This window comes from Corvus moneduloides, chromosome 8, assembly GCF_009650955.1.
Source record: "Corvus moneduloides isolate bCorMon1 chromosome 8, bCorMon1.pri, whole genome shotgun sequence".
In the NCBI taxonomy this organism is placed as follows: Eukaryota; Metazoa; Chordata; class Aves; order Passeriformes; family Corvidae; genus Corvus; species Corvus moneduloides.
In genome coordinates this window covers 13,272,326-13,283,289 of record NC_045483.1, presented here as the reverse complement: position 1 = coordinate 13,283,289, position 10,964 = coordinate 13,272,326, and the positions used below count along the sequence as shown (strand labels likewise).

Here is a 10,964-nt window from a genome sequence, read left to right as displayed (position 1 = left end):
AAGAAAAGCTGCATGTGGTACTCATGTAGAAAGTGGGGCATGCCTGTACTGCAGGGATCAAACTTGCTGGCCCGTGCCCAGGAAAAAGCACAACTGCAGGCTCTGTTCAAGGTGAAAGGCTCCAGCAAAGACCCTTCAGCCTTTTCCTGGGCCATCTCTCAGCAGAGATAAACTAACTGATCCTCGTTTGGATGACTCATGTGCTCAACTAATTGGCTAAATGGGGGCCAGACCTCTGGTTCCCTCCTGCCCTCATAATTTGCTGAGCTGGGACCAAACCCAGACAACCACAGCCCATCCCATTGGGCTTTGTCTCTTCCAGCTCCACGCAGATGTTTAATACTCCAGTTGCTTGTGCAAAGACGGTGCTTTCCCCCGCTCCGGATTTTGCCTTCAAAAGCTCAGCACATCCATAGCCAACCCAAATGAATGATAGCTCTCGATCCCTGGCAGTGTTGTGGCTGAGAGAGATGAGCACAACCCCAGTGTGGTCCCCTGTGATGTCCCTGTGCCTTCAGCTGCAGGCATCACACAGGCTTTTCCACCCCAGACCAAAGTCACTCTGCCTTGGTCTGTATTTCCTAGATACAAGCAAACGGTAGAAAAATGTTTCTCCCTCATTCCCATTTCATGTTTGGGATTTGCTTTATTTTGAGAGCAAGGGAAGGGGGAAATGACTTTCAAGGCATCTTAATGCAATTTTATTCCTGCTCCCAAATAAGTATGATACAAAAAATTAAATCAGCCTTCAATGTGATATGGATGGCCCCAGGATACGGCTGAGGTGATGTCAGTCTAGAAAACATAACATTACGTGTCATTGTTTCATGTCATTACTTATTGATTTAATTCCATCATATTTCAGACAACTTTTATTGTCTAGGTACAAATCATCATATTAATAACTGGAAGCACATATGCAGATATCAAAAACACCTTCTGCCACTAAACCAATTTTTAAAATGAATCCAAGAGAAATATTTTAAGAGAAAACTCCTCCAGAAGCAATTTTTCCAGGGACAAGAAAGACCAGGCAACTGTTTTTCTGGTACTGATGTAACATATATTCTCATTTCATATTGAGATTCCTTTTCTTCTTTTGGTCTTTTTTTGTTTGTTTGTTTAACAGGAAAGATTGATAGGAAAAGGGAGAAGTCACCAGTTTTGAAAACAAGGTATAGATAAATGTTGTATCTAAACATATTCCCTGAACGTGAATTACCGTATGTTCAACTTTGCCGGGGAACATTTTGGGTTATGAACTGAATAATGTGGATAATATAAAATGGCTGTCTTGGAATTAAATTTTGTAATATTGATGTGTCATAATAATAAAATAGAAAACAGTTTTAATATTAACAGTGAGTCTTATCATCCTTTTTATTATTAATATTATTTTGTGGTGGGTGTTTTTTCCTATCCAGAAACCCTGAAAACAAAAATATACACTGCAACAAACTGTAAACCATTTAAGATTTGTACACAGCAATGCCTCCTGAAGGAGTTCATCTTTCTAGACAAAGTTGGGTGTGTGTTAAATAATTAGCTTAATCAAAATCGAAAGATCTGTCTGTAGTATGAAACAGAATTCAAACAAAAGACTTCCCTGAAATATATGTTGGGAAAAATACAAGTTATTTTATTTCAGTAGTTTTCTGGCAGCAATCAACATCTTTTAAAGATATCTCCAAAAAATGGATGTGCTCAGAATTTCATATTTTCCTGTGTTTTATCTTTTTTTTTCTTTTTTTTAGCTTCTTGTCTCCATTGCTGCAGATGTTTCTCTGTGTTCTCGTACACATTGGACTGCAGAATGGGAAAATCCTGCAGCACCATGAATTCTCAGCCCAGTCCTACAATAGCAGATTTTGGATGAAGCAGGCTATTCATATGCTCCCTTAACAAACTCCCCAACAATGCTGCCCCCAGAGGACCCAGCTTCCCGGAGCACTATCAACCACCAGGTAGCAAAGGCTTGGGGTATTTTGTAGCAGATCCCAGGTCCCACAGGCAGCCTGGACCGCAGGGCCATGTCAGGGGGTCCCTGCCACTGCTCGTGGCTGCCTGCCCTTTTCAGTCATATCCTCCAACATCCTTCACTCAGTAATTCCCAGTGTTGGAAGGAAACACCAGGCTGAAGCCAGCCACAGGGCTGGGAGTCTCCCCAAAGGAGTCTGATGTGAGTTTTCCTACCCATTTGATTTTCCTCTGAGAAGGGCTTGTCAAGCTGGGAACAATGTCCTGCAGCAAGGCAGAGCATGAATGGAAAACAGTGTTCCCAGAGCAATCCCCTGCGAGATTGTCTCTGAAATGTACTTTGCACACTTCTTTATATTCAAATTCCCCTTTCCTTATTCAGTTTCAGACACAAATATCCGTAGACCTGCCTCAGCCCAGGTGAGACCTCAATCTAAGGTCTTATTCAATAAATTATTCCACATGAGTTTAAGGCTAAGCCCCTGCATAGTCCCTGCCACCTCCAGCAAGCCCCCACAGAAGGCTCCAATTAAAGCAAGTGCTAAATGCACTGCTGGGTTGAAGCCTGAAAATATTTATAGGACCAGGGATTAAAACACAGTATATTACATCTGGAGCTTCCAAAGCCAAGTGGACCTGAGCAAAGTCAAATGGAAATGCTAACTCTATTTTCATTTTTAAAAAAAAAATAGCACAGGCTTCAGCGTAGTTGTGATATGCTGTCTCCTCTTGGGGAACTAATAGACAGGGAACAGCAAGGCTTTAAATGATTTATTCAGTACCCTGGAGATTTTTTTATTTTCTTTTTCGTTTCCACATAAATTACACAAGCACTTTATAAAATGAATACACATAAAACACCTTGTAAGTGCATAACTTAGAAAAAAGAAAACAACAAACAAAAGCAAACAAACGAATGCCTTTAAAAATCTCACTGAAAATAGGTTTTCTGGTTGCTTGTTTGTACTAACTGCTTAAATTGGCAGTGCTGTTTTAGATTATAAGTAACTGAAAAATATATACTGTTTATATATATATATCTCTATATATTCCTGGCATTTGCTAGAAGTGCTTTGTTTAATTGTGTCTCGTTCTCTTGGTACAATTAAAAGAACAACTAAGTTAAACGGCTGAGAGTGAAATCGATTTTTTGCTGTCAGGAACTGCCTTCTAATGGGAAACTGATAAAATAAAACATTGGACAACATTTTGCAAATTACATGGAAATATTCCACGGAAAGAAACTGCATTACCCCCACAAACTGCCACGCAGGTCTTCTTGTTATTAAAATACACGCTGATGGGCACAGAGTCCGTGGCAGCTAGGGACTGTTTGGGCTCTTCATACAACTGAGATATCATATTTACCGTCCTCAGGAGTCTGTCAGATCCTTCTCTTGTTCCCCTCCTCACAAGAAAAAATTAATGAAAAAGGGGAGGAGAGACGGCGAGGTGAGATCTGAAGGGTTCCCATCTGGCACAAGCAGAAATTGCTGCTGTTTCCTCCATTTGTTGCATCCCCGAATGTCACCGGTGAGGACAACCCGAGAAGTCTCGCTGCAGAAATGTGCTTCCCTGGAGCCTCCGCCTTTTCTTTCAAGCCACCAGTTCAAAACATATATATATATATATATATATATATGAATATATATACATATATATATATATATATATATATATGAATATATATATATAGATGGATATATAAGGGTGACCATAGACTTTGCACTGCAGCCAGTAGAATCCTAAGGAAGTTTTCCTGTCCCCAAGCTGGATGAATGCCGGCGGCTGTGTCCGTCAGGGCTGGGCTTTTGTCTGGCAGCATGTCAGCAAGTTCAGGGTCGACACTGGAGACTTTCAAGAGAACAAAGGGGTTGGGGGGAGGTGAAACAACATTGCTGCTCCAGCAATTCCATGGCTGGGGAGAGTTTTTGGGGTGGCTTCCCTTCTTTTCAGTCCTTGTTGAGGATTTCCCCAGCTGGACATGTAGGATGCACATGACCAGAGGATCAGGGGGTTCCAGCACTCCCTGGGGAGAAACAGAGTTGCTACATGTCCCACCAAAGATGCCACGTGTTCCCCTGGGGACAGCCCCGCCGGTAGAAGGTGTATGTGCCATCACTGGGTACCAGACTTATTCACAAGCAGAGGCGACAGTGGTGACACTGGTGATCTTGGTGGAGTCATCAGACCAAGGCTGGAGATTCTGGAGGGCGAAGAGAGAGGAGTTGTGGACACAGATGGGGTCGGCTTGGATGGGCTGGTTGATGGTTTTTTGGAAGGCTTCCTGCTGCAACTGCATGAGGATGCGGTTTGCTTGCTGTCGCTCGGCCTCCCGCTCCTCCGCTGTCTGCCTCCTAGGAGAGAGGGAGCCATTAGGGGGGCCTGGGGAAGCAAAGGAAGGGTGTCTCCAGAGAGATTAAGTTGTGCAGGGTGCTCATGATGTGGGAGTGCAGGGGTAGGAAAAGAGGGTTTCTTGTCATGGTGCGGTCCCACACCGCCTTCACAAACGGCCAGTAAATCCCATAAACTGGGGACTGAGTCTGTCTGTCTTACTGGCCTCAGCAGAAATTGCTCTGACCAAAGAGAGCTGGGAGCAGCCCATAGCTCTGGATTATTCCCTGCCCACAGGAAAAAAAAACAAGCAGAGACAAAACACCTGAAGTGTCACACAACAGCATTACAAAAGTTGCAATTCCCTGAAAACATGCTCTGTGTCTGACAGCAAGAGCCAAGCATGCAAAGCCCCAGTAAAAAGCATAGAGCAGGATAAGGTGAGGCAGTGACTGGCAGTGTCACACAGCTGGGAAATGGGCAGTGACACCCTGGACATCCTCTTCCAGCATCCAGGTTTGCCATCTCGTCTGCCAGGCTGTGGTGGCCAGCTGCTGAGATCTTGGATGAAGGCAAAAACATTCCCATGGCAGGCAGCAAAATTTCAGCTAAACACTAGAAATAGATTTTTTAGCAGTAAGAAAAATCAAAGCACAAAATATACTATCTGGAAAGGGTGAATTACAGTGTTTTTACAAACAGTTTGGACACGTTTCTGCCTGGTATGACACCAGCAGATGTGATCCCTGAGGAGAGGGTGTTAGGGGGTCAGAAGGGGTTCTTTCCAGTGTTGGTAGGGCCTTGGCTCTGGGCTGTCTGGGAGCAGAAAATGGGATAGGTAGAAACTGCTTGAATGCTCTCATATCCATGATGAAAACCCCACTCCTGCTTGCTTGGATGCCAGGTCAGTCTAAAGTCGGCAGCCTGTGGTCACCTCTGCTTCGCCTGGCACGTCTACTGATGCTGCTGGGAAAACTGGGGAGCAACTCACAGTGCTGGTTCCAGGATAATTCCCGAAGCATCCTCTCCCTCCCTCATACCCCCAGGCCCAGCTGACGTTCTCTCAGCAGCTTCAGTGGACCAGTGACACAGGAAATGGCAGCTTTTTAATTTAGCAGCTCAGGGGGATATGAGATGTCTCCTCCACTTTGGTCGTGGGAATTGGAAGCGGCAGCTCTGATCTCCACAGTGACATCTCAGAGCACAGGGCAGGGGGAACCTGGCTCCCAAAGGTGAAGCAGGCCAGGGCTTGGATGCCAGCAATGGGCCTCTGGGCACCCAAGCCTCCAGACATGTGGCCAGTGTTCCCTCCTGGGAGCAGGTAGTTCAGGGCTCAGTCCCTACTCTAATCACTGTGTCAACATCTCACATCAGACATCCTGGGAAGAGGGGACTCAGAGCAGCACCAGCATCCCTGTGCAGCCTGGGGAGCAGCTCAGTCTCTGCTTCAATGAATATTTAACGACGCCCTGCACAATGAGGAGATGCTCCAGGAGGAGGGAGGGACTCTCAAGTCCAGGGTAATCAGGAGCACCATGGCTGTGAGCACCTTGCTCCCAAGTATCTCCCTGCTGCAAGCAGCTGGTCTAGTCATGGATTCACACCAGAACGGGATTCCCTGGTTCATATCTGCCTGGAAAGAGATGTGTCTAAAGCAAGAGCCCACATCTGAGGAGGCGATCACACAGCCACCTCACTCCAGCAGAGACAACCAGGCAAGGAGCAGAGACAAGACTCTTCCCCCGAGTCTGCATTTAAGCAGTTAAACTCAGAGGGCTTATAGCAACCCTCTTTTCTTGGATACTTCCCACTGCCTCATTCAGACCGAGCCTGCAGCAGTTTCTTCCAGCTGCCAGTACTCCAGGAACCACTCAGAGCCCTCTGTCCAGTGCAGGGACCCGAGGCAGCGAGATGGGTGTGCTATCAGCCAGGGGCACCCACATCTCCATCGCAATACCCAGCAGGCACAGACGCATACAAGCAGAACTGGCACGCCTGTGTCCCTCTGGCTCAGGCCAGAGATTCTCCCATGTCTAATATTACAGCTGAGGTCTGGCTGCAGCCTTTCCCTTGGGCAGAAGCAGGATTTTGTTTCTCTTTACCCAGCTATTTTTTGTAAAACATGTGAATAGGTTTGTATCCTCTGCACCTCTGCCAAAAGAGGCTGAATTTAGCCAACAGATGCAAAGAGTATTGACAGATGGATTTGCCTCACTTCCTTAGGAAACCTGGTTAGAAGACAAAGCTGACCCCGTTTTGCAGGCCACAGCAGAACTGTTCCTCCTCCAGGATCCTGCTCCTGGCCAACAGAAATCACTCCAGATAAAGACTTCCTGATACTTGGGGTATTGCTCTTCCATGGATTCTCTAGCGAAGAACTCACTGGGGTCGAGGATTCACACACCCCCTTGGTTTCAAGTTCTTTGTCCCCCATTTCTTACCCAAGCCCAGCATCCTCAGGCAATCACTGTCCTATTAACCCTTCAAAGACCCTGGGGAAGCCCTTTCCCCCCGTTTTGAAGAAGCTGCTGCCTGCCTGCCCTCCAGCACCCAGTGCTCAGCACCCAGCAGCACCACCCTTCTCTGCTCTCTGAGGGAGCTCCCCCTTGCCCATCATTTTCCGCCCCCGTGGGGTGCCTGTCCCCAGCCTAGGGCAGGAAATGTTCTCAGGGCTGGGGTGTTTCCCTTGGGAACATCCCGGGAAGGTGCAGCTTGGGAGGGGCAGGGTCACTGCGATGGAGACCTGGAGGCTCCTTGTGAGCCCAGCCTTCTCTTCCTCTCCGGCTTTACCGGCACGGCCGGCAGCAGAACAAAAAGAAAGCGTTTGGGCAAGGAGGCTCCGCGAACCCCGCGGGGACGAAAACCTCCGAGCTGTGCAGAGCCCGGTACTCCGACAGCCCCGGGCCGGGAGCTCCCACACGCAGCTGCCGCGGACAGAGGCGCGGGAGCCTCCGCACCCACTAGTGACGCGGACTGCACCCACTGCACGCGTGTGCGCACACACACATTCATCCCCGTGGCACACACGCACACCTTTTTGCGTGCAGGTCCGGTGTGCACACACCGTGGAATGCACGCATATGGCCCGCACCACACCGCACTCGTGGGGCTGTGTTTGGCACTCACAGCCCCGTGCACGCTCACACGCACACACTGAGTGCGGGCACACACGGGCATGCGTCGCCTTCACACTGACCGTGCAGTTCCACACGCGTGTCCTGCTTGCACACACGCCCGCAGGTGTGCACACACCACATGCACACACCCACACTGCTGTGCATGCACACGCACCTGTACACACACGCTCGCATTCACACACCCACACGGGGCTCGCACGCCTCTGCGCAGCCACCAATGCTCCTGGCAGAGCTGCTGGCAGCCAGATCTGTCCCCCTCGTGATGCCCCATCCCTGTCCACCGAGACCCCCGATCCCTCACCTCCACTTGGTGCGCCGGTTCTGGAACCAGGTCTTCACCTGGGCGTCCGTCATCTTGAGGGCCTTGGCCAGGGCAGCGCGCTCGGCCGAGGCCAGGTATTTCTGCCGGTGGAAGCGCTTCTCCAGCTCGCAAATCTGCAGGCGGGTGAAGGAGGTGCGCGGCTTCTTCTTCTTGGGGGGCGTGCGGTTCTGGTAGGGGTGACCTATACGGCGTGTTACAGTGAAGGGTGAGAGGGCCACTGGGGGGGACACGGGAGGAGGGGGGATGAGAGGCAAAGAAGCAAGCAGCGACACATCAGCAGAGGGGCTCCGGCTCCCGGCCGCTGGGCTGGGGACCCCCCCCCACCGCTCCGAAGCCGCGGCTTCCCCGCCGACACCCACGCACGAGCTGCAAAAACTCGGCGGCGGCCCCGGGTACCGGGAAGGCCCGGCGGCCTTTCCTGGGTGCTGCGGGCACCCGCCGAACACCGGTCGGCTCCGGCGGAGGGGAAGGCGGCCGCTAGCCCGGCCAAGTGCCTGCCGGGGAACGGAGGGTCAGCAGCGGCAGCCGGTCCTGGCGCCGGGCCGGGGCTCCGCGCTCCGTGTCAAGAGGGCTCGGGATAATTTCGTTTGCGCGCGGCGGTAACCCCATCGGCCCGAGCCCCAGTGCCTTGTACACGGGAAGTAAAGTCCCGGACTGGAAACGGGAGTTGTGAGTTGTTGTTCTGTTTGTTTGCCATTTTATGTTGTTTTGTTCTGTTTTAAATATATATATGGTTTTGGTTGGTTGAGGATTTTTTCCAACCCCACCAAAAAAAAAAAAAAAAAAAAATTTAGTGAAAAGTCACATTGTGTCTAAGCCAGAAAGAGATTGGTGAAATCAGGTGCTTGCCAGGGAAAAAGCCCGTTCGTCCACCCGTGGTCGTGCCCGAACCCAGCGCCATCGGGTCGAAATTAAACGGGAACTTTCAAAAATCGGGCCTCGGTTTCTGCCCTCGGGAAGAGGGGCCGATTCGGGCACTGATTTTTCCCCGCTGCAATTTCGTTCCTTTCTTTTGTTTGTTTGTTTGCGTCTTTTTTATTTATTTCTTTTCGTCGTTCGAGTTTTTGCTTTGTTAGCGCCGAAAGACGAGCCCAGCTACACCTGGAAACGGTGTCAAGGACGGAAAGCGTCTCCAGCCCGAGCCCCGCTCTGCTCGGGTCTGCAAAAAGTCCCTTTTGGTGAGGAAAGAAGGCTGAGCCCAAACCCGCAGCCGGGGGAAGCCAGCCCGGTTACGGAAGGCAACGGGACGGCCTTCCCGGGCAGGCCAGGGCCGGGGCCGCCGGTCTGCCTTCCCGCCGGCCGGGCCGTGCTTCCCAAATAACTCTCGGTTTTGAAGGAAAGTTTCCCCGGGCGTTGGCTCGGGCGGCAGGGATTGGGCAGCCGTGCCCGGGGCTTGCGGGTCGTGGTGTGCGGAGTTTACCGTCCCTTTTCCCTCTTGTCCGCCTTTGCCGAGCCGCATCGCGGAAAAAAATTTAAATAATTTTTTTTTAATACACCACCCTAATAAATTAAGAAATAAAAAGAAACTAAAACAACAACCGAAAATCAAACCACATATACAAACAATCGAACCAGCCAAAATATCGAAACAAACAAACAAAAGGAAACACAACTCATTTAGGGGGGACTGAATACGCCTCATTTCCCACCCCGTCTTGCTTCTGGCCTCCTCCCGGACCGACTTCCCAGGACCATCCCGGCTGCTTTCTCCATCCGGCCGGAGAGATCCCCGGCTGGATCCGCTGGCACCGGTTGCCTCGCCGAGGCCGGGCGGCGGGAGAGGAAGCGGGGCAGCGGGAGCAGGGAGAGAAAGGGGGTGCCGGTGGCGCGACTCACCTGTGAACCTGTCTTTTGTGTACCGCCTGTTGCTCTCCATCCAGGGGAAGGTGAGCCCCGTGAGACTGTTCATGCCGTTCACTGCCGGCACGGCGGCGGAGAGGGGCTGGTGGACGCCGCCGGCCACGGGGCGATGGGCCGGGACGCGGATCACCCCGCCGGCCGAGCTCAAGGTGTTGCCGTTCATGCTCACCGCCATGTTCACGTTGTAGGAGCCGGGCAGGCCGCCCATGCTGCAGGAGGTGCCGGTGTAGGCGCCGGCCGCGCCGCCGCTCGCCCCGTAGCCACCCGTGACCGTGTTATAGGCGCTGCCCACGATGCAGCCCAGGCCGTAGTCCGCCGAATCCTGCAGCCGCGGGTGCGACACCATGCAGCTGCCCGGCTCCGACGTGTTGAGGATCTGGTCGATGCCGAAGCTGATGGGCTCGGCTTGCCCTTGGTGCAGGTGGTGAGCCCCGAGGTGCTCCATGCCGCCGCTCGGGCACCGGGGCCGGACCTCCGCCCGGGCAGGGCAGCGCAGCCCCGCACCGCCCCGAAACCGGCAACGGGGCCGCACACAGCTGGGACACGCCGGCTACGCGCTCAGTCCCATAGCACGACGGCCGAGCAACCCAAGAAACGCCAGCAGAGCCACGCAAGGCCGGGACACGGCAGCCACACGCTCAGCACGGAGACACAGCAGCACAGCCATGCGCAGCCCAGGTACAAGAGTGAAACACCCCCGCAGCCCGGGACGCGACAGCCGTGCCCAGCGCGGCGCAGGACACAGACACTGGAGACACAACCGCGCCAAACACACCCAACAGCTTCCAGGAACGGAGACGCGACAGCTCAACCACGCACACTGGTCCCGCTCCGATGAGACCCAGCACCCCCAGGTACCAAGACACGTCAGGAGCCTCTCACCCAGGACACACACACGTACGCACGGACACGCACACACACAAGGGTGCCCCGGGGACCCCTCGCCGTAGAGGGCGGTGGGGAGCCGGGAGCCCCTCGGAGCGGAGCGCGGCGGATTGTGAGTGCGATCGCCCGCCGCCCCGCTTGCCCATCAATCACCCTACCCAGGGCCTACTGCTGCAGGCCCTCACTCTCCATTGGTTGGATGCTGAAAGCAGCCCAGTGAATGACAGCAGAGAAGCGCACACAAGAGGAGTTTCTTCTTCCCCAGCCCCCCCTCGCACCCTCACCCCACCGCTAAAAAAAAAATCACCGCCCGTCTCGGCCTTATAAAGTGAGCACTGGGTGCGCGCAGGGCACTGGGGGGCGAAATAGTGGCTGATACCGGGCGGCGGAGCGGGGACGTTTGGTCCCGGAGTTTGTGGCCGCGGACTGCTAGGAAGGGGGATCTTGGC

General features: G+C 52.3%; 1 protein-coding gene across 2 annotated transcripts; it reads right to left on the bottom strand.

Moving 5' to 3' along the window:
* Positions 1–2,731: 2,731 nt before the first annotated feature.
* Positions 2,732–10,755, bottom strand: TLX1 (T cell leukemia homeobox 1). 2 transcript variants are annotated; one of them, XM_032116995.1, is made up of 3 exons: positions 9,607–10,755; positions 7,750–7,987; positions 2,732–4,334 (listed from the first exon to the last, which is right to left on the bottom strand). In XM_032116995.1, the coding sequence occupies exons 1-3, from the start codon at positions 10,073–10,075 to the stop codon at positions 4,112–4,114; spliced, it is 930 nt and encodes a 309-aa protein (XP_031972886.1). In that variant the 5' UTR covers positions 10,076–10,755; the 3' UTR covers positions 2,732–4,111. The 2 variants fall into 2 exon arrangements, with proteins under 2 accessions (XP_031972886.1, XP_031972887.1); XM_032116996.1 differs by having other exon boundaries at positions 7,750–7,951; positions 9,607–10,754.
* Between the last annotated feature and the right edge of the window lie 209 nt (positions 10,756–10,964).

What these genes read in the sequence shown, in the direction of transcription:
- TLX1 (XM_032116995.1), bottom strand. Translation starts at nt 10,075, where the DNA reads ATGGAGCACCTCGGGGCTCACCACCTGCACCAAGGGCAAGCCGAGCCC. An exon ending in CACAAAAGACAGGTTCACAG is followed by an intron (nt 7,988 to 9,606) that starts GTGAGTCGCGCC and finishes TGTCCCCCCCAG; the next exon opens with TGGCCCTCTCACCCTTCACT. An exon ending in AACCGGCGCACCAAGTGGAG is followed by an intron (nt 4,335 to 7,749) that starts GTGAGGGATCGG and finishes CCTCTCTCCTAG; the next exon opens with GAGGCAGACAGCGGAGGAGC.